At 38.6% G+C, this 22,772-nt stretch overlaps 1 protein-coding gene across 1 annotated transcript in view; it reads left to right on the top strand.

Moving 5' to 3' along the window:
• Nucleotides 1–287: 287 nt before the first annotated feature.
• Nucleotides 288–22,772, top strand: part of HOOK1 (hook microtubule tethering protein 1) — a 30,539-nt gene continuing 8,054 nt past the window's right edge. The window contains exons 1-16 of the mRNA XM_076340050.1: nt 288–406; nt 6,647–6,732; nt 8,403–8,475; nt 8,797–8,847; nt 10,235–10,367; nt 12,334–12,401; nt 13,659–13,721; nt 14,641–14,724; nt 17,573–17,739; nt 18,349–18,489; nt 19,771–19,972; nt 20,633–20,743; nt 20,999–21,086; nt 21,171–21,231; nt 21,855–21,995; nt 22,647–22,734. Coding sequence (XP_076196165.1) covers nt 356–406; nt 6,647–6,732; nt 8,403–8,475; nt 8,797–8,847; nt 10,235–10,367; nt 12,334–12,401; nt 13,659–13,721; nt 14,641–14,724; nt 17,573–17,739; nt 18,349–18,489; nt 19,771–19,972; nt 20,633–20,743; nt 20,999–21,086; nt 21,171–21,231; nt 21,855–21,995; nt 22,647–22,734 — 1,608 coding nt within the window. The 5' untranslated portion in view covers nt 288–355. The remainder of the gene's footprint in view (nt 407–6,646; nt 6,733–8,402; nt 8,476–8,796; nt 8,848–10,234; nt 10,368–12,333; nt 12,402–13,658; nt 13,722–14,640; nt 14,725–17,572; nt 17,740–18,348; nt 18,490–19,770; nt 19,973–20,632; nt 20,744–20,998; nt 21,087–21,170; nt 21,232–21,854; nt 21,996–22,646; nt 22,735–22,772) is intronic.

The following is a 22,772-nucleotide window of genomic DNA, read 5'->3' as shown; positions in this document are numbered from 1 at the left end:
CAGCGGCGTGGGCCGCTGAGGGGAGCCGCCTTCGAGAGGGTCGTCCCCGCCCCTAACGAGTGCTCCCCGTGATTGGCGCGAACAGCTACACCTCCTCCCCTGTGATTGGTCAAACCCGCTGCCACTCCCGGCGTTTGAAGGCATGGGCGGGCGTTGACGTGTACGTCCTGACATCTTCCCCCCCTCCCCCAACCTCCCCGCGCGGACGTGGGCGCCGCTCGGAACGGCGGGGGCGGGGTGGGCTGTTCTGTCACGTCAGCTGCGCGTTGTTCCGGGTGTAAGCGCGCTCGGTGCATCGGGTGCTTACGCAGCCGCCCTGAGCGGGGGCGGCCGGCGGGGGGAAGAGGCCGCCGCCATGGAGGCGAAGCCGGCGGACCTCCTGCTCTGTGACAGCCTCATCCTCTGGGTGAGTGAGGGCGGGGAGGGGGGCCCTCATACCTGCGCACCACGCGGCACCGCCGCCCTCCTCCCTGCCCGCCGGTGGCGCGTCCTTGCTGCCCCCGAGGGGTCCTCCTGAGGAGGAGGCGGCGGCGGGGCTCCCGCAGGAGCGGCCTCCCCCGGCGCAGAGGGGCTTTTCCTGTCGGACCCGCGGAGCGCGGCGGGCGGCTTCGCGCCTGCGGGGCCGCGGCGGGGAGCGGCGCGAGGGCACCTGTTGGGTGCGCGCCGTTGCCGCGGTGACGGGGCGGCGGTCACAGGCTGGGGGAGATGGCCGCCGCCTGCGGCGCTCTGCGCCCGTCAGCTCTGCGGCGGCGGGATGGGGCCTGCAGGGGCGGGTGGGCGCCCTCCCCGCCCGGGGGAGCGAGCAGCCCGCTCGTTGGGGCTCCTGTCGGGTGTTCTGAGGGGCGGGAGAGCTGCCCAAGCGGCAAGCGAGCAGAAACTGGAGGCGGCTGGGATACAAGCATGGCTGCAGTAATGGGGCCTGCGTGAGAAACAAGTGTTTTTACAAGCAGTAAAATGTTCTTCGAACACCCTTGAAGTGTAGATGTGGTCTTTTGAATATCCTATGGGCCCAAGTAGTGGCTCTCCAGCAGTAGCTTCAATGTGGAAACTGCTCAGTAATTAACAATAAATATATGCAATTAATTAGAATTGAGTTGACAGGAGCAGAAACCTCAGAACATTTCATACCAGCTTTTAGTTGGTTAAAGCATTTATTAGTCAGGCGCAGCACGCCTAAATGTGTGGTGTTGCCAGTGCAAGCAGCACATATTTAGAATCACAGAATCATTTAAGCTGGAAAAGACCTTTAAGATCATTGAGTCCAACCATATTTGTTCAGTTCATCAATCAAGCTTGCTTTCTTTTTATCCCTTGTTCTTTCCAAGTTTCTTCTGCTTCCTTGTCTGTAATTCTGGTCTTGCAGATCCAATATTTTTGGTGAGAGTGAGCTCTATGCTAAATAGAACTTCTGCATGAAATCTTGGCAGGGAAGGCCGCAATTACCTGGCACGAAGGGTTTCTCTAGAAATAGCAGGTGTTTTGCCTATGTGAAGTGTAAATTAGGGAAAGAAGGGAGTGTTTTTAGAAGCATTGTGGAGATCCAGGAATGAAACTGGCAAAAGTGTTAGCAACAGCTACCAGAGTCGGTGTTCCTTTTACTTTCTACGTGACTGTACAGAAGTTTTAATGAGTTAAAGTCTGTAATAAATCACTGAAAATGAATTTCTTCCTTTATTTTCCTCCCTCCGTTTTCCTTTTAGTGACCTTGTATACTTCTGATGTTTTGTTGGTCTTTAGAATTTCAGTTGTCTTATGCTTACCTGTCTGGAGTTGGATATCTTTTGTTTAATCTATGCATACTTTTCTTTGTCTTTTTTGGGGTCTTTAACTTCCTATTTTTCTCCAGTAGTAAGGTAAGAATAACTCCATCATGATTCAATTGCAAAATAAATCAATGCATTTCTGAACTCTGTCTCAAAATCCTGTCAGCAGTGCTGAACTCTTTCATATTCTTTACAATTTCTGCTTAAAATATTTTAAGCCTAATTCTCATTTTTAGTATCGTCACAGTGCATAGCTGTCATTACATCATGAATCTTAAAGGGAACAGTAATGGAACTTCACTAGCTTTAAACTGAAGGAGCTGTGTGTAGTGTCATTGATGTAAATGAACATCTAACTCTGTTTGTTCAGGTTTTGTATACAACACTCAGCAGATGCATTGCCAGATGCATGTTTTTAGATTTAACACCCTATTTCTTGGACCTTGTTTACAACTTAGTAGAAACCAGTAGTTAACACTCAAGATACGTTTCAAACATCCTTCCAACTTGAACTTCACACTGAATAATAGGAAAAAAAAATGATCTTCTGAAGTTGAGCATATTTGGGCAGGAGGGAATGAAGTGCTGTATATCTGAAAAGGGTTCTGTAACTCTCTGGTTCTAAAGGTTTCTCAATTTATTTACTCATTAATATAATGAAGAGGTGCTCGTGATTTTCTTGTGTTCTGCTGCCAGATCTTGTATTTTTTTTTTTTATTTTAGCAAATTCTATATTAGAAAACATGCATTGTCCAGAGAAGAAGGAGAAAATATGGATAACAATGTTATCTATTGGTTCTGCAACCCAGGTGTCATTGAATTTAAAATTTTGAGGATGTTACAGGAAAAACATAATGGAGTTAGATTAAATTATAGGGGAAACGTATATGAGTTTCCAAGGAAAATTGACTTAAGTAACTGTTAAGATTGAACTCACAAGTCTGTTGCAGAAATGATTTTCTAAGTCAGAAAGACAAACTTTGGTTAGTATATGTGAAGTGAACCTTAATATTTTCCGCCTCTGGGTAGAAGTGGAGCGATAAGAGTAGCAGCAGTAGGCCTAGCGATGCAGTAGTATCTTCTATGGTTAGGTGCCATTACAATAGGCGTTTTCTTTACTGTAGTAGAGCAAAAGTTTCCTGAATGTCTTTCGGTACTGTACTGCTCTGAGGCTGTTCTGTCTTTGTCTCCAAACTAGAGACTAGATGTACAGTAACATCTTAAACAGAAGGCTTTTTCCACAATAGGTGTACCCCTGTTTGGCACTGGCAACATTGGTAACGTTAACTTTGCCAATGGTAAATTATTCTATTAATATTCTGGGATTAAGAATGGGAATGTTTATTGTTACTTTAAAATCTCTGACTGACTCTATAAAACTTCTGTCCCTAGTATGTGTAATCTGGGTATAAAATGGAGAACCTCAACTACATCATCTGGATGAAATTGAGAGCATACCTTCCCAAGAGTTGGATAGGTTGATTTCTACTGGGTGATGTGAACAGTCTTGTTTAATCTACAGCTGTTTGGTGGTAGAGCCTTCAGCAGATCCAGAGAAGAGGCATTAAGTGCTACGTGATATAGAATTAAATTTTCAAATGTATATTGTGAGCATAGTAGCTGTATGTCTGAGAGAAAAATATTTGCTCCTCTCATAGCAGCAAGAGCAGGGTGCGTTTAAGCTACATTTCATGAAATGGTCTCCATCATGAGTAGCAGCATGTACTTGAAGCTATATTTAGTAAAACTAATCGAATTTGAAAAGAGATTAGGAGTACTACATAGTCCTGAAGTCTGTGGCTGCTTCTGCCAACCTCTTTCCCATGCCCATTACCTTTATTGTTTTTGTAAGTACAGTAAAAATCTGTTTTGAGGAAATGATAGAGCTGGCATGGGGTTTGGAGAACCCATAATTAATACTACATAATTAATATTATTTCTAGGCACTTATGTAACTTTTAAATATATGGAGAAACTAAGACTCTCAGTCCTGCTTTTTGCTTAATTTTAATTACCTGTTTCTATTCTGGGAGATATTGTCATACATAAAGCAGTGTTGCATGTCACAAGGTTTTCTAAGGCTCTGTTCACCTGCTCCAACAGGCTTGGGTGAAATGGTAGTACCTGTACTTAGCAATTTCTTTGGTTTACAAGGGGGTATATCCAAATGGCAGCATCACAATATTGTGCCATAAAACTCTGCATTCTAGCATGCTTAGTCTTGACTTGAAGCTTGCATGCCTGTTCTTGCGTTGGCATTAAGGCTGTGTACTATTAGAAACCAGTGCTGTCAATCACAGCTGCTTCAGTTTGTGTTCTTTTTATTTAATCTTTTATGTAACCTACCAGGGATTACTGACATCTCACTTGCTGTAATACAGGATTTAAAAAATACTTTTTTAATTGAAAAACAAATGAAAAAAACCTCACTCTGCATATTTTTCTCTTGGCTTGATTAGACTCTTTTTGAAGCAAGCAAACAAATATTCGGAGTATATGGTCATTCTTTATAAACATAGAATGGATGACAACTGCCTCAAATTCTGACAGCTGGAAACTCTGCTTTTCCACTGCTCTTGTCCAAGTAGCTTCATTTCCCAAACACACTTGACAACGTCATTCACCAGTGACCTCTGATGAAGCTTATGTTTCACAGGATATTTGGGAAAGCCCTCTTACAGATGGACAGGACATTATAAACGTAGTAAGTTTAAGAAGTCAATTTGCTCAGTGGACAGAGATTATAATAGTATTAAAAGCAAAACTTTCCCTATTTCATTCATTGTCGTAAAGAAGGCTGAACTTAAAAGAATTGCTGATGAGCTCTTATTTTCCTGAGTAACCATGTGATAAACTGGCACACATGTGGAAACAGCTCTCTCACCTAGAATAGTTAGCTCCGAGCTGATTGGTTTTTTTGGGGAATAAAATATTGCAATTATAACAGATAATTCTGTCAAAATGTTAGATACAAGCTTGGGGATAGTTTAAAAAAAAATACATGATATTCAAAATGGAGAAACATTTTTAACATTGAGGTAATCCCATCCTACAGGTCTTAAATACAGGAAAACCAGAAAACAAAGAGGAAAAAATGACTGCCCTCATGGGAAGTATGGAAGAGCTTCCATATGAGAATTGGCTGAATAGATGAGGACTGTTGGTCCTGGGAAAGACACAGTGGGAGGAGATGGGTATGGTAAAGGTCAATACAGAGTTGAGCTCCTAAGGAGGTAACTGGGGAAGAGACTGTTCACCATCTGCACAAGAAGTGGGGGAGATGAGGCAAAGCTAGCAGTTGACAAACTCTGACAAGAGGGGATGTCCTTCCGAATCTGCGAATGCTGAGTTTGTGGCTGCAAAAAGTGCCTCAGCCAAGTTCATGGAAGAAAACTTGGGGACTGTTAAATAGAAACGTACTGTGTCTGTGCTCCAGGGGTTCTCCAAGACGCAAATTCCTGGAGCCTGATGGAGTATTTTGCAGAGTTTGCAGTCACTTTTTACAGTCTGTGGAGTGATCCAAGGACCTGGGTACCTCCGCGTTTAAAGGCTTTATACATGAAGCAGTCAGAATAGCAAGCAGAAATTAGCAGGGCAGCAGAAGAGCTGCCTATGGATGTGTAATAAGCTGGTATTATACATCAGGTTGATGATGGGGTTCTTATGTTTAGAGCTGTCTGCTGGGTGTTTATTGCAGTGCTCTGTAAGGATGTAGACGTGTTGAAGGTATTCATGTCATTTGAGTTGCTTTTGGAGAAGCTAGCTGCAAAACACTTGAGCTATTACATTTTATTCTTTAGGATGGGAGTTGTATCTTACTTGTATAGCCCTACTACAAAGGAACTGGAACCACCAGTTAGAATACAAAGATTGCATATAACAATTCATATAGAATAGATCGGGCAACTTATGAAATGCATGAAATGCTTCCATCTATAATCTGGTTTTGTAATAGAGGAGAAGAGTGAAAACTGGGGCTTTGTTGCTTAATCTCTAGACAGAAATGTGTAGATGGGATAAAATTGCATCTAGCCCTGTGTTTGAACACTAGGTAGCATGATGCTTGGAAAATAACAGGAAGTGTTGTTATTAGTGGAAAATATGTGTATATATTAAATATAAATACCAGGAATAATATATGAATAAAATATGATTACCAGGAAAAGATGTATAACTTCAGGTTATAGTAAAGTTTCTTGTGTTTACAGCAGTGTTTTGAAGTTGCATATTTAAATAGGAACATCTTTAGAGTAATTTTGGAATTCCTGAATTGCAAAGAAATATGTTGCCAGCTCACAGGACTTGAAACGATTCAGTCTTTTTCAGCTATCTTCATATCCTTAAAATGTGCAGTAGCTCTCAGACAACCATTTTTTCCCCTGTTTTTGCATAATTTTCTCCCTTCCATTCTTAACCCCCAGATAATTTCAGGGCTTTCTATTGGTGTCATGACTTCTATTACTAAATGCTTGTAGTAAAAGACTGGATTTTTTTTTTTTTTTGCCTTCAACTTTCACCTGTTCTTCTGATGCCATTTTTTGTTTAGGTAGTAATGTGTCCAGGGCTAAGTACTCCAACATAATTTGAGGGGTGGATAAATATGACTTTAGTATTCCCTAGTCTGATTTACAATAGAAGGACTAGCATGAAAAAGCAAAGCATGGTAATACTAATTTATTAAGCTACTAGTTATAATCAACAGTCACACGTTTTGAGATAATTGGGTTGGCTTAAAAACTACATAGTTCAAAAGGATTTCAGCTGCCTCCAGTAGAAAGACATCTTGCTAAATGCTTGTGCCTTAAAGAGGAAAAGAAAAATGGTAACTAATTTCCTGTACCTGTCTACTGGGCGAGAAACAATGTTTTTTCCCCTCTTTTTAGTTGCAGACATTCCATACTGCTGCACCTTGCAGAGATGTTCAGGACTTGACTAATGGGGTTGCCATGGCGCAGGTACTTCACCAAATGTAAGTTGATACTTATTAAGTTTGAAGAAGAGGTATTTAATTTCTTGAGGTCTTTGTGTTTGACATGCATAGTTGCTTTCTGCTACCCAAAGGTTTTTTGTACAGTTAAAGTAGACAGAAACTTAGGGTAGACAGTTTATAGCAGAAGATAAGATATACCTTTATATTGTTGTTTTGGGATGATATAATAGTTGAATAATAATGTGGTAGAATGGAGAAGGTGATGAGAAGTTATTCTAATACTGCAGTATTAAATTCATACTTAAGGGTAGTTGGGCAAGAATGATATGATCTTTTTCACTTTTCCCATCAACACTATTTCCATGGATATCCATGCTTCAGGCAAGATGTTCCTCTTTGGAACGAGGAACTAAAAATTCAAAAGGCATGTCTTTGTGTTCTCTTCCTCTTGGGATTGCTCAATTGATTTAGATTTAAGTTCTAGGATTTAAATGATAACTTATTATTTGTGTGGAAAAAAGAATCATAAAACTTCAATGGCAATTTTATTACTAAAAATAATAGTAGGCTAAGCAAAAGCAAAATCATTCCTATTTTACTGGTGTGATAACAAATGGTACTGGGTTGAGTGACACACTAGATTTGAAATTTGCAATTACTTCAGAGGGTTGTAACTTGAGTTTTATTGAAGGAGTATCATGCTACAAGTCATCATTGCAATTTTATTGTTGTTGTTGTCTCAGATAATAAAGGAGAAGTCTGAATTACCATCTCCTGCTCAAACTATATTTTTGATTACGAAGAAATTATTTAAAACAAACATCACCCCCAAACAAAACAAAACAAAAAAAACCCAAAAAAGCAAACCCAGAAACCCCCCTGTCTGCTTGAAAAGGTTTTAAATGTGCTGTGTAAAGACAGAGCTCACCCTTTTCCTGGGGCATGGCAAAAATTGATTTAGGATTGATTAGTGAAGAATCACTGAGGGTCACTTCCCATGTGTTTATGGTACTAGCCTGCCACAGGCTTTGGACAAACTTCTTTACAACCGAGTTGGTTGATATGCAAGTGGGGATAATAGTCTTTTATTAGGTGCTTTGAGACCAGTGAATAAGCAGTATGGTGTAAAAGTTAAGATATTGTTAGATATGCTGTAATTGTACTGTTAGGCAGCTCAGTGTGTGTAAACAACTCGCTCAGCAACTCATCCTTATTTATGCTGGCAAAGTGGGAATTATGCTGCCCAGGAGAACCAAAGACGTAAAAAAAAAAATGAAATGCCAGTAGTTTAAAATGTTTTTTTTCTTGATAAGTGCCTTTGACGAATTGTAGCGAATGTTGGAAGATCCAAATGTGCAAGAGTAGGTACCAAACTTAATGTCAGCACTAGTCAAAAGAGGATGTTTCTTTACATCATTATGATCACTTTGTCAGGTATAAAAATTCAGCATGACAAAGGCCTTCACATCCTTCTGTTCCTAGCTGTAGCTAGCTCAAGCATATACAGAAATTCTTCCTGCCCTGGAAAGTGGTGTCTTAATTCAGCCAGCAGGATGGAAATTTCCTGTGACATAGGTATAACTTGCAATCTCCAGGAATTCATGCCTTACTAGACACTGTAGTCAAACATCTGATGATTTAATGCTGGGAAACTGGTATCTTATTTAAGTGTGTGCTTACTGATATTTAATCATTTAATTTTGTTTCAGAGATGTTGCTTGGTTTGATGCATCTTGGCTAAATCGCATTAAAGATGATGTTGGTGACAACTGGAGAATAAAGGTATTCCAAACTGAAGTTAGTGAAAGTTTGTGGGGTTGGATATTGTGTCTGTCCTGAGAGTAGCAGTCCAAAAACTACAGAATTAAGCTCAGCCTTTTTTAGGTTATTTTAAATGAACTTAACTGTCTGTTGATAGTTTAAGTGCCTTCCAGCATTGTTGCACGGGGATTTTCTGTTGCAATATTTCTCTTCCACTGTCATTATAGGGTTGTCTCGTAGAGCTGCTATGTAAACATTTTATTATAAATTATTATTTAATTTCAGCAAAATCAAGAATTTTAATAAAAGCCTGTAACCTTATCTTTCATGTACAACAATTAGTCCAGTAACCTGAAGAAGATACTGCAAGGAATTATGGACTACTATCACGAGGTATGAAAAAAGCAGCAATTTTTTTGTTGTTCTAATAATTAAACGTGATGATTGTTGTCCTTCTTCACCTAGCTTTTTTTTTTTTCTTGACAAAGTAATTTATTTTAAGGACTTTTTTGGCAGAAAGTGTATAATAATTATCTGGTTAAGTGGGAGGTCTGGGTGAATATAAAATTAATTTGAGCAGGTGTATTTTAAATAAGACTCTTAGAGTATAATCTGGAAACCGTATCTCTGTCATTGCCCAGGTGAATGTCGTAAGGACTTGAGCTGCAGAATCCTGTTGACTTTTGTGTGTGCATTCATATTTGCTCTTGTCTAGTGAAGTTTTAATCCTTCTCTACACAACAGAACAGATTCGGCAACCCTAGTCTAGGTTTTATGATAATCACTTTTGAGTTTTAAAAAAAAAAAAAAGCTGAATTTTGTATGGAGCTTGATTACAGTTATGTGACGGATATGGCATAGAAAAACTTGCCAGATGATCTTATGGCTTCCTGGGCTTAGTTGTGATAACATGTGCCAAGCCCTTTCATGTTGCCAGGGCTGAGGCGCTCTGGCAAGCCCAGAAGTAGAACTTCTTTAAGCTTATGAGGAATGCTTTGAAGGATTAAGGAGCAACTGAATTTGGAAGCATTTTTAAGTCTTTTTTTTTTTTAATCATGTTGGTAGAATAAATCAATTCTCTTATATTTGAGGTCTAGCCCAAGAACTTTTAATTTACTACTGTCACTTTTTCTTGTATAAATGGTCGGTTAACTAACCCCCCAGTTAATAGACTTGCGAAAATTGTGGTTTTGCCAGAACAATTTTATAGAACTCTTACTAAAGTGCGTAACTTCATTGCACTAAATAATTGCTAGGTGTTTTGCATATAGTTTTTAATGCTGTCTACTTTAGATTAAATTTAGGCCTATTCAGAGAAAAATCTGAGGTGCCAAGTGTGGTAAAGGTCATTGGCTAGCAGTGGATTGAGTACCCCTTCCATCAAACACACATCCACACTGAGGGATGGAGACAGACATTTGGAACAGTCTCTGCTGGCCCAGGAGAGGCACAGTGCATGGCATCTGGGTTTCATGTATGAAGCCCTCTAACAAATGAGTTAAGAACATCTGCTTTATCTAGGCTTCTTCAGATTTCCTAATCTGATACTGCTACCTATGTACTCTCTCATAAGCCAATATTTTTAGTGTGTATCTCCACGTTTAATGTTTAAAATCTTTCCCTTCCGTAAGTGTTACGGTAACAAACTTATTAATAGACCATTTTCTCTGGATGGCTTACTGAGTCCAGATTTCTTACACGATACCAGATTTTCATGTTGTACAGAAGTGGGAGTCTGCTTTCTCTCTTCTTTTTTTTTTTTTTTTTTTTTTTTTTCCAGTTCTTGGGTCAGCAGATTTCAGAAGAGCTTATTCCGGACTTAAACCAGATATCTGAGAACTCGGATCCCACTGAACTGGGCAGGCTTCTGCAGCTTATTTTAGGTTGTGCAGTTAACTGTGAAAGGAAACAAGGTACACACTACCTTAATCTGTTCAACAAACAGCAGACTGCCTGAGGTGATTGTTAAGGTGGAAGAGATGTAGAAACTTTTCTTTATTATGTATCAAAAAGTCTATTGTTAATATGTTGCATGCCTATGCTGAAACTGGAGTTCACTTAAAAGCAGAAAATCTATGGGAAACTTATGTGAATAAAACTCAAACTTTGCTCAGGGTAGGTTTAAAAAAAATAGTCTGAAGTGTGTGTGGATTATTCATACTTGTTAAAATATGTACCAAGACCTAAAACTTACTGTTCAAATGCAAATCAAGCAAATTTAAATTAAAACCTTATATTAGAAATTGCCTTTTGTTTATCTGCAGAGGCTCAAGACTGAATTAGTTGAGCTTTCTCTCCCCTTACCAGAGCTAATGCTCAGTGCTCTGATGGCTAAGGAATCCTCAGCATGATTCTGTTAGTAGAATAGGTGCGATTCCTAGGTAGTCTGAAATGACTGCATCAAAGAATAGAATAGAATCATTTAGGTTGGAAAAGACCTTTAAGATCGAGTCCAACCATAAACCTAACACTGCCAAGTCCACCACTAAACCAAGTCCCTAAGCACCACGTCTAGACATCTTTTGATCATGACTCAACCACTTCCCTGGGCAGCCTGTTCCAATGCTTTCAGTGAAGAAATTTTTCTGAATTGGATTCCTCATATCCAATCTAAACCTCCGCTGGCACAACTTGAGGCTGTTTCCTCTCATCCTATCACTTGCTACTTGGGAAAAGAGACCGACACCCACCTCGCTACAACCTCCTTTCAGGTAGCTGTAGAGAGCGATGAGGTCTCCCCTCAGCCTTCTCTTCTCCAGGCTAAACAACCCCAGTTCCCTCAGCCGCTCCTCATAAGACTTGTTCTCCAGACCCTTCACCAGCTTCGTTGCCCTTCTCTGGACACACTTCAGCACCTCAATGTCTGTCTTGTAGTGAGGGGCCCAAAACTGAACACAGTATTCGAGGTGCAGCCTCACCAGTGTCAAGTACAGGGGGACGATCACTTCCCTACTCCTGCTGGCCACACTATTTCTGATACAAGCCAGGATGCTATTGGCCGCCTTGGCCACCTGGGCACACTGCTGGCTCATATTCAGCCGGCTGTTGACCAACACCCTCAGGTCCTTTTCTGCCGGGCAGCTTTCCAGCCACTCTTCCCCAAGCCTGTAGCGCTGCATGGGGTTGTTGTGACCCCATTCAGCCTTGTTGAACCTCATACAATTGGTCTGGGCCCATCGATCCAGCCTGTCCAGGTCCCTCTGCAGAGCCTTCCTACCCTCGAGCAGATCAACACTCCCGCCCAACTTGGTGTCATCTGCAAACTTACTGAGGGTGCACTCGATCCCGTCATCCAGATCATTGATAAAGATATTAAACAGAACTGGCCCCAAAACTGAGCCCTGGGGAACACCACTCGTGACTGGCTGCCAACTGGATGTAACTCCATTCACCACAACTCTTTGGGCCTGGCCATCCAGCCAGGTTTTTACCCAGCAAAGAGCATGTCTGTCCAAGCCATGAGCAGCCAGCACGCTCATAAAGAGTGGGAAGTAAGTGTCAGGGTGCACTGGGAATGAAGATGCTACCAATTACTTTTTTTCATTAAGTTTTATTTATTAACACAGTTGCAAGCTTGTTGACTCTTACGTATGAAAAACGAACCATGGAAATACAGATGTCTTAAAATTTCCTTGCTTTATTATGCATAGTATAAATTTGTTCACTTAAGAGATTATAATCTCTTATCCTTATCTACCATATTACTGGATAATAATGTTGTTGGTTAACGGTAGTGCTCTGTATAAAAAGACTGCTACCTGTTTTGAAGCAGCTTTATAGAGAATAGTTTCTTCTGGATCTTTCTGCAAACAGTATGTCATGTTACTCAAGCCATTAAGATGAACATTGTCATGAGTCACTACAAATTCTTTTTCACAGAACACATACAGAATATCATGACCCTTGAAGAGTCTGTTCAACATGTTGTCATGACTGCTATTCAAGAGGTAAGTAATAATTCATAGCCTAATGCTGTCAGTTGAGAAGTCCGAATATCCATTTGTTGATCTTCGTGAATTCTTTCATCCAAGCAAAGGTCTGGGAAGAGTGTAAGTACTTCCCTAAATTATCTGGGAGGATCAGGACCAAGAGGCCCCAGACCCCAACCAAGGGGTTTTGATTTTAGTCTTGTATGCCCAAACATACAACTTGTGGAGTCAATAAATGCTTAAGAGTTCCTGTTTCACACAAGAAATGTATCTCGTTGCCAACTGCTGATTATACTGGAGTCAGGTTCTGAAATTTCTGTCCCAGTGCTATAGTCTTGGACCCAAAGTTTAACTGATCATAACTGTGAGGCTACGTTGTTCTGACAGACCATTCCAGCATCTGATTTACAAACTCCCAGCTGCATCTCTTCTATTCTTGTCATGGTGTGCTCCCCTTGCTATCTTAATTTGTTCTTAGTTGGATCATCTTAGTGATCCAGCTCACAGCTTAGTTTTACAGTCACTCACATCTGTGAGCTTCAGGACTGTGAAGCAGAGTGTGAAGGGAGGCAAAAACTAAATGCCAACTTTGAAGAAAATGTAACGTGTAATTGCATCCTCATCAAGGTAACAGTGGAGTTGGTAGTAGGCTTTAAAACTTAAATCTAAGTTGATTATATAGTCTTTAAAGCTATGTGTCCTATTGGGAGAAATAAATCCATAAACCTATTGCTTGTTGTATTCTGACTAATCAAACTTTCTTTTTGAAGAAGGTCTAGAAACAATACTGTAATTCTTGAGTAAGAAGTAAAGCCCTTTAATTGTTGACAAACATACTGTGTACATCTTTGTACTGGAGATCAGTGACAGCTATGTTAATGTTCCCATTGTTTGCTTAATGGCAATTAACGCGACACAAAGAAGTGTGATAGCTATTAAATTAATTGAGTGAAATCCCATCCTCTGGTTCACTGCATTTTAAATTGACTAGGGGGTAGCAATAACTTCAACAGATAGCATTAACATCTTATTGGATGGATCTGTGAACTTGGTTCATTTGGGGAGGGCGGAGGTAAAAAAAAGTCATCTTATTCTAGATTTGTTTAAATTCTTTACCAACCATGAGGTGTTTTTTTTTATTATTATTAATCTGTTTTGATATATTGAAGGGATGCAAGGACGTGGTGGAAAATACAATTGGTACTCAGTAGACAGTGAGCTTAAAGATATTTAACCTCTAATCTAACCTTCTTTTCCTGTGGTCTCTTTCTGTAGCTCATGAGCAAGGAGATAACGGGTCCTTCCACAAGTGATGCATCAAGTGAAATGGAACAGCAGGTAACTGCCTAATATTTGTTGCTTTTGTAGGTCAAGCCTGAACAATAAGTTGGTATCTTGCCATCTCTTAAATGAAGACAGCTGCTCTTCCCCTCCAATTCTAAAAGTTTAAAAAAAAAAACCAACCAACCTCAACAAAAATTGCACTCTTTTGTCTTCTGTCTACACAAACTGCTTGGTCTGTTTTCCACTCAGAGCTGATTTGATTAAACCACACTGGTTCACAAAGGGCAGAGCAACATACTGATGTAGGCAGAGAATATACAATAAAGTAGTGCTATTTTTCAGTGCTAATTAAGTGAAATTATGTGCTATTTTATAGCTTCTTTAAAAAAAAACACAAACAAACAGTGACTGCTATGTCATCTTCCTGGATGGGGTAAAACTGGCCAGTGCAAACCTACATTGTGAGAAGAGCTAGGGGTACATCAGGGCTCAGCCATGTCAGGCTAAACACTTCAGGTTATTTTTAAGGGGTCACGAAAATTCTTTATAACCTGAACACTACAAGGTGTTGCACATAAAATGAAGTTGTCTTTAAAAGTACCTGCCCATAAAGGATCATCACTCTTTCTATTCTGAGATGAAGGGCATTTGATTTAACAGGCAGGGATTTTGAAATTGTGACAACATGAATGCTCCTGTGTTTGGTTTTGTTACGCTTTTAGCCTAAGTTGTTGTGTTGAACCTGGATGTTACTGTGAGTTTCAATAATTTACTTACTACATGTGGTAGTAATTTAAAATGCAGGTGAAATGAACAGAGATTTTGATCTAACAGTGTATATATAGGTTTCTGTGTCAGTGTACCTAACATCCTTCTTAAACAATTGGTATAAGCAATGGAGACATTTTGGAAGCTAGAACTGTGAGTACTTTAGATATGGGCCAGAATGATCTTATTTTTTATTTTTTAAAAGCTTAAAAAAGCTTTGGAAGATCTTCAGGAAGCACTAGCAGAAAAAGAAGAGTTCGCGCAAAGATGTCAAGAGCTAGATTTACAGGTAAGAAACACCATGTCACTTATTTCTTTAATATGTAGTGGTGCTGCTATTAAGATGCAGAAATTCTGAACAGCAAAGTGAATTTTGCATTTATTTATGTTTCTGTGAGAATCCTTAGCTGTTTGTGGGGGGAAAAGCAATCATTCTGTACTTCAAAATGCAATTACTGGAAATAGTTTCTGATGGAAGTGTAAGCTGAGCTCCTGTGCCAACTGTTAACTCAAAGGTTGGTTGGTCTGCTAGCTTTTATGTTTACCCTTAGTAGCAGGTAGCCATCAGAACAATGTTATCATGCCCATTTAATTTTTAGTCACTGCTTCCTCTAGTCTTCTGAACTGTGTCCAAAAAATCCAGTTCATGTAATAATCAGTCATTAGATTTAATAATAGGAAAATGATACTGTTTTCAATAGGAGTTGATGGAAAAACTAAAATTTGAAATTTATCTAAAATTTACTAACTTTTTCTTGAACACAGTTGCAACATGGGGGATATTTCAGGAAATAAAAATCATGGAAACTAATAGATCCTTTCAAACCACACTGATAATAGGCCTACTTTTTGTTTTTAATGGATATAGAAGTTAATCAAATCACTCTTTAGAAAAAGAAGAGAGGACTTCATAATAATAAACAGGAACTTGCATTTCAATCAACTTTTTAAAGAACAAAGAAAAAAAAAATCCATTTGTTAGCCCTAAGTCTGATTCCTCTTTTATGGCACTATAATCTGAGAACAGAAAGAGGTTTATCTGGTAAGGCAGTTCAACTCAGATTTCATTCTGTACAAAGGGAACATTTGGGTGGCATCTTCTTATTGGAGCCAGAGTGCTATACTGGCTGTATTAGTCTCTGAAAAAATCCCCCACAAAACCAGAGGCCAGTTTCACATTTCTTACCGGTAATGACGACTGAAAAAGTAGAATATGTTTATATATAAAGTAGCTCATAGCTAATTGCCATGCCCAGGAAGCTGTTGGTAGAACTGAATTGATATTTCATTGCCTGTTTTCTTGAGGCAGTAGTAAGGCTTCCTAGTGAAAGCAGAGATATAAAAATGCTTGTGAGCAGAATCTGCAGGAGAAAATGATTTCTTTTAAATGGGCAAGAGGATTGATTTGACAGCTGAACTCAGACTACAGTTGATAAACTTCAAAAAGTGTGTTCACTGTTCAAAAGCTCTCACTTCTAGCGGTGCTGGGATAACAATTTACTTGCACTTTCTGCTTCCGTTGAGAGACTTAGTATGTCTCACTAGAGAAGTCCCAGGCTTTGTCCTGTCTCCCACAAACTTCTCTTTCGAGATTTCTCTATTAATTAATGATAGGTTATACAAAGCCAGTTGCTCATAACATAGCATGGGCCAGGTGAAGGCATGAAGTGTTTGAGGGAAAGGTACTGCTGAGTATAAACAGATGAGTTAATGACACCATAGCTCTTTAATACTGGGACGTGTTTTTAAAATATCTCTTCATAATTTGTGTTGACTTTGACACCACTTCTGTTATGCTGAAATAATAGAAAAGAAGAAGAGAAAGCTATCAGAAAGGAACTGAGAAAAGATGAAAAACTTGCTCCGAGTTGTATGAAAGTTTTTTTTGTTCTTGTTTTTTTTAAAGTCCGAGACATTATTCTAAAAGTGTGAATGTTGTGCATGTTTAAGGAGTGGCTGAACCTTGAACAGGAAGGAAGTATTATGCTGAGCAAGGCTCAGATATGCTCTCTACTCACAGGTGTTTGTGTGTGCATGTATATAGTAAAGTGACATCTGGTATGTAAAAAGGAGTGAACCTAGAAAGCCAGGACCTAATGAAGTGGTAGATTAGTTACTGTTTTGTTTCTTACGTCTGTTTGATAGACTTTTAAATTATGATCACAAACAAATGGTTTCTTAATATTGCATACTGTAGGTTATATCTGATGTTTAATCTAATAATGTCACCATATGTTTTTTTAATTTTATTTGAAGCCATAATATTGACTGATGCTTCTCATTTAAACTAATTCTTAATAAATTCACTTGTAAGGTCTCAGTCTTCCTTGATATTTTCCAAGAGTTTAAGAAAGGTAGGTTTTCTTTATGATTCAGGAAAACATAACCCAAAAAGCATATTGTCCCTGTTTAAATGCCAGTTAACTAACACATGCTACATGCTCTTATGTTTGACAGGATGTTAAAATTAACACAACAGCTTTCACTAGAAAAACTTTAAAGGTTCTATCCTCTTAATCCTTCCCCATTTTATGGCTGTTAATATACTCACTGTTTCAATAGTGTTGTATTCTCATTTGCTTAGCTATGAACACTTTCGATATCAAACTTGTTTGATTGTTGCAAAAAATGCATGCTCTATATGAAGCTGTCTAGGTTTTTTCTTTTGTGTGTGTGCTTACTAGCTTATGGCGCCTGAAACCGCTTCTTGCGCAACCATTCACTGCTGAGCGCACGGCAGTACTGTGTTAGTGTGCTAGCCAGTGCCATCCTGCTTTTTATTGTTAAGCACAAGCAAGATGGAGAGTACCTTTACACCAGTACTTAGTTTTTTGTATGGCGTCCATGGTATCCTTTTTAACGAAAGTACCAGTTACTCTCTGTATCACATTGTCTGCCTTTACCATGGTTTCAGTTCCAAAAATTTGTCTTTTTTTAGAGGGACTTTTCCTTTAGTGCTTCATAACTGTCATACACTAAAGCATCTGTATGCTCAAGTATGCTATGTAAATTACATTCTAAAATTTCTAAATGCTCAACCTTTCTCATAAACTAATTTGGTGACATACTGCTGTCTTGCTTCAGTTCTTTCCAGTTGGACGGGTCTTACAATGTTGATGCTGTTTTATCTGCACTAGGTGGCTGCCCTCCAGGATGAAAAAAACAGCTTGATGTCAGAAAATGAGATTATGAATGACAGGCTAGAGCAATTAGATGACTCTCTTGATGATCCAAATACTGTGGTTGCAAAAAAGTATTTTCATGCACAGTTGCAGCTGGAACAACTGCAAGAAGAAAACTTCAGGTATGAAATGATTTCTCTCAAAAATCCCTCGCTTGTCATGTCAAATATATCCTGAGAATTTCTGGTACTCTTTCAGGATTTTCCATCTCAATTTCTTTTGCTATAAAAGCTTTCTAGTACTGTATAAACATATTTTAAAGACAGTCCTTACCTTTAAAAAGAAAAAGAAACTGTTACTTGTTGTAGAAAATAATTACTTTGTAATTGCCATATTGTAGCCATTTGACACTTCGAAAAAGGTGATGGAAGACAGAAAATGCGCTCCAAGTGATTTGTGTGTAAACAAAAAACCCCTAACGCCCCCCCCAAACCACCATATCTCTTTACAGTACTGATTTCTTTTCTGTATTAGTCTTTCTCCGTGTGATCCCTATGGGGTAAAATTCACTTTTCATGTGATCCCTTGATATTGATATGGTAAATTTGCAGTGTACAATCCATTATGATTTAACAGGTAGACAATAAAATGTTCCATGCTTACAGTACCATTTTTCTGGCTACTTAAATCAACAGGTTTCCTTTGTCTTACTTATTTTTAGTAGTTCTAGCACTAAACGAAAAATGTGTAATAACAAGTTCTTAACAGAGTTCCTGTTTTTGATCTGTTAGGCTTGAAGCTGCAAAAGATGATTATCGTGTCCATTGTGAAGACCTAGAAAAACAATTGATTGAACTGCAACATAGAAACAATGAACTAACCTCTTTGGCAGAAGAGTCTAGAGCCTTGAAAGATGAAAATGATATTCTTAGGTATGTAATAGAGAGTGCTCCCCATACACACATTAGGAGAATTTAATGATTAAATCCAAGGCTTTGTATCTAACAAGATTTTTTTCTGAGGCGTTACTTCTGCAGATAGTTCTTATCTGAACGAGATCTAAAATAAGGGCCCTTGGAAAAGGGCCCTTTGACAAAGCAGAGATGGAGTGCAAGCTTTCAGGCATAGCCTCTATTGTTTGCGTAATAGCAACATGGAATGTTTCTGTGAAGCAGGATTAATGAATACAGAAATTATTATTCTTCATGTGGGATGGAAGGCTGAAGTTCTGCAAGAATTAAGAAAATTTTAGGGGGGGTGTGCGTTGTTATTAAGGGGACATTTGTGTTGGCAAGAGGCTGCCTTTTCTGATGTAGAAAAGCATATATGCGGCTAGAACTTCAGAATTCTAGGCTAGATTTAGGTTAGGAAGATGATTAACAAAATGAAGATGAAATACACAACAACCTTGATTAGAATTTAATATAACATTCTAGCTTGTGTAAACTAAATACCAGACCACCCAAGAAATATCCAAAGCAAATCATATTGCAAAAGCAGGTCTGCTATTCATAAAATAGTATGAATAAAATATGGAAAGAAAAGTGGTTTCAGGTGTTTAACTTATACTGGTTCTCAAATAACATCTGAAACAAATCTTAACTATAGATTTTCTTCCATAATTTTCTTGTACTAGCTTCTAGTGATAGAAGATGGCAGATATTAAACACAGATATTAAAATTAATTTGTGTATTTATGATCCAAATGTTTTCTTACCACGTAGATTTTTGTTAATGATCAGTTGGTAATTCTTGGTCATATCTGCTAATGATCATTTTCATAGTGCAATTATGTTCTAATTATGTATAACCCCGCAATGAGAACATCTGCGTGTTTTTCCTTACCAGGTACCAGTACTTTGAGATGACTACCTAGCACAGGATGTTGTGGTGCGTTTACATTGCACCCCACAGAATTCCCTAGAGATATTTCACATACTATACTAACCCTTGCTTATACTTCTGGCATATGACTGTCAGTCTTACTCCCACTTAAACCCTGTAGTGATTTCAATTTTTATAAGCAAACTTTACATAATGCAAGTTTGCATTGATTATGCATTTAAAAATAAAGCAGTAAGATTTAACTCTGCTGTTAAGCACGTTGCATCTCTCTTTGAAAATAGCTTGAATGTGCATGAAAGCAGAATTTGACTTTTTTTAATCTTTCGAAGAAACATACTCTTTCTTCTAATTCCTGTTTATACTTTAAGGACTACTGCAGACAAGGCAAGTAAGCTGGAATCAACTGTTGAAGTGTATCGTAAAAAGCTACAGGATCTGAATGACTTCCGCAGACAAGTCAAATCTCTGCAGGAAACCAACATGATGTATATGCACAATACAGTCAGTCTGGAGGATGAACTGAAGAAAGCCAATGCAGCACGTGCCCAGCTAGAAACCTACAGAAGACAGGTAAGGCTGAATCTATACTTAAGATGTTACTTTTTCCTCAGATAGTCATCTTGCCTAAATAAAATTATTTCAATTATGTTTTAATGAAAAAAAAATTGAACAGCTTAATTTAACAGTCCACGGGCTTAACCTGTATTGTCCCCTTAGAATTTCTTATTTGTGAAAACTCCTTCATACTCTGCCATTCACTTCTTGGTTTTCCCTGTTTATTAAACTAGCAGGCTTAACTGTAGTTGCCCCCTCAACTGATTGGTTGTCCATGGTTTGCAGGCTTTTCTTCTTTAGTTTAACTGATGTAATTTGTGTGCCTGGGAGAGGTTGTTCAGCTATTACTGAGATCACTTACGTAATATTCTTAACTTTCTTCATGGAAATTTATTTTTAACTGTAGAAGTTTTATTTCAATTTCACTTATTTCAGTAGTAATTAAGAGATGCAGGAGCTAAATATTTAAAAAAACCCAAAAGACAAAACAAAAAAACCAACAAACCGCCCCCCCCCCCCCCAACACACAGGCCCCCGTTCCATCTCCCTTCCCCCAGGCATGGAGGACCAGCTGTTTATTTTGGCTGAACTGGGCAGGAATGAAGGTTTTAGCATAGCTTTTAAAGGTAGCATCTTGCAGTATTCATGTGCTGAATATAGTCTTTTTATGAAAAGGTCCAGGAGCTTCATAACAAACTGTCTGAAGAATCAAAAAGAGCTGATAAGCTAGCATTTGAAATGAAGCGACTTGAAGAAAAACATGAAGCTTTAATCAAAGAAAAAGAGGTAAGTCTCTTGAACAAGAGTTTATTTGAACACCTAATGAATCTCTCTCAAATGCTCTGCTTGAGGGAAAGCCTTCCCAGAAGTAGTGCTACCATAAAAATGAAGTTTAGCGCCTTGTGTGTCTGTGTTTACACACATATAAAACATAAAATATGTCTTAAAAATGTGTGTGTGTCAGTACTATTCCTGATTAATGTTATTTGGTCTTAAAGTGGTGCAGTATGACTTAATTCCACCTCAAATATATCTTCTTAGAGACTGATAGTACAGTGTGATGCATTAAAAGAGACAAATGAAGAGCTACGGTATTCACAGATGCAGCAGGATCACCTGAGTCAAACAGGTATTGCTTTATCTTCAGAGACTTTTTTATGTATATTAGTGATTTCTTTAAGTTCGTTAAATTAAACTTCCCATGCCATTTCAGGTGCATCTCGTGTTAAAATCCATGAGAATCTTGCTGCTGAAATTCTGCCAGTGGAATATAGGTAAGACAAAAAGGTTGAGGTTGTTTTGGGATTTTCATGGGTGGGGCATAATATTGTCTCTGTGAAAGTTCAGTATTTTCAGCAACATGACTCTGTATCCCATTTCTTGTTTTCCCTCAGTGATGCTTGTCTGGACCTCCGTGTAGCTGTTAATAATTATTTCTCCATGCTGTAATTACTTTGCATTCTTTCTTAAAAGCATATCAGATGGCTGTATATAAAGTTTGGCTTGAAACATCCTCTTTAAGGAGCGAAACAATCCTTATCTTGCCACTGGCAGACAGAATAAATAAATAATACACAGCAATTAAGACAGAACAGCTAAAGGCTAGCTAATATTACTTTTAAAGTCTGACAGAGTGAAACGTAAAGGCACAATAAAATCTGGGTTTGGAGTGACTTAATTTAAAACTTTGTTCATATCTCTTAAAAAAACTATTGTGATGTTTGAAAATTGTAAGTTACCTTTTAATAAAAAAATTGCATTGTTACCCCAACTACATCCTTAAGCAGAACTTGTTTTGTTCACTTTAAGGTTGGGGGAGCAAACAGAAATATTACCTCATAGTCTTAGGCACCTTTTTCTTAATTAACAGTGACTTTTTTAATTGTTTTTGATTCAGAGAAATGTTTATTCGGCTGCAGCATGAAAATAAGATGCTTCTATTAAAACAGGAAGGATCAGAAAATGAACGTATTACAGAGCTCCAGGAACAGTTGGAGCAAAAGCATCGGACAGTGAATGAACTAGAAACTGAGAAAAGGTAATGGGTGAAACAGCAACTTAAAATATAACAAAAAGTGATTTCTGGACCTTCAGAGTGGCCTTGTGGCTTGCATCTGTAGCGTAGCACTGTGCAGGAAGCCAGCTATCCTTTTTCTTTCACCAGTGTAATCATTAACGAAGGGTTATGAAGCAAGCAAGAAGGAAAGTAGCTTAAATGTGGCGTAAAATGTGATAGATCTGTATGTAGCGTACTCTGAAGAAAGTGTTGCTTATAGGATGCTCTTCTTATCTCTGAATGATTCTTGGTAGACCAAGAATGGATGTCAACTCTATTTCTAGAACTTCAAACTAATCATGTTGTAACACTGGGATATGGTCTAAATTTCTCTGTCAGTTAATGAATGCTGAAAGCAGTTTACTAGGATATGAGAATTTTGGGTAGTTAAGTTTTCTCAAAACTTAAAATGATTTTAGGTCTTCCATTATAAAATGTTTAATAAAGCTGCCATGCATTTGTGTCAGCAGAAGTTCAAGTCAAACTAAAAGCATTTGAATTTAGTTTCTCTGTGGCATAAGTCCTGCTGGGTAGACCCTCTGAAAAATTATCATCCAGACATGAAACAGAAAAATCTGTCTGTTGTGATCTATTTAGATGGGTAATAACTGTCTTGCCTTCTCTTCCGTAAAGGCTAAATGAAGAGCGTATTGGGGAGTTACAGCAGCAGATTGAAGATCTGCAAAAGACTTTACAGGAGCAGGGATCCAAGACTGAAGGAGTAAGTGAAAGTTCAGGCTTCTTGACCTTGAAGACATC

The sequence above is a fragment of the Aptenodytes patagonicus genome, chromosome 5 (assembly GCF_965638725.1).
Source record: "Aptenodytes patagonicus chromosome 5, bAptPat1.pri.cur, whole genome shotgun sequence".
Classification (NCBI taxonomy): Eukaryota; Metazoa; Chordata; class Aves; order Sphenisciformes; family Spheniscidae; genus Aptenodytes; species Aptenodytes patagonicus.
The sequence above is the reverse complement of the archived record's forward strand: the minus strand, read 5'-3'. Positions and strand labels throughout refer to the sequence as shown.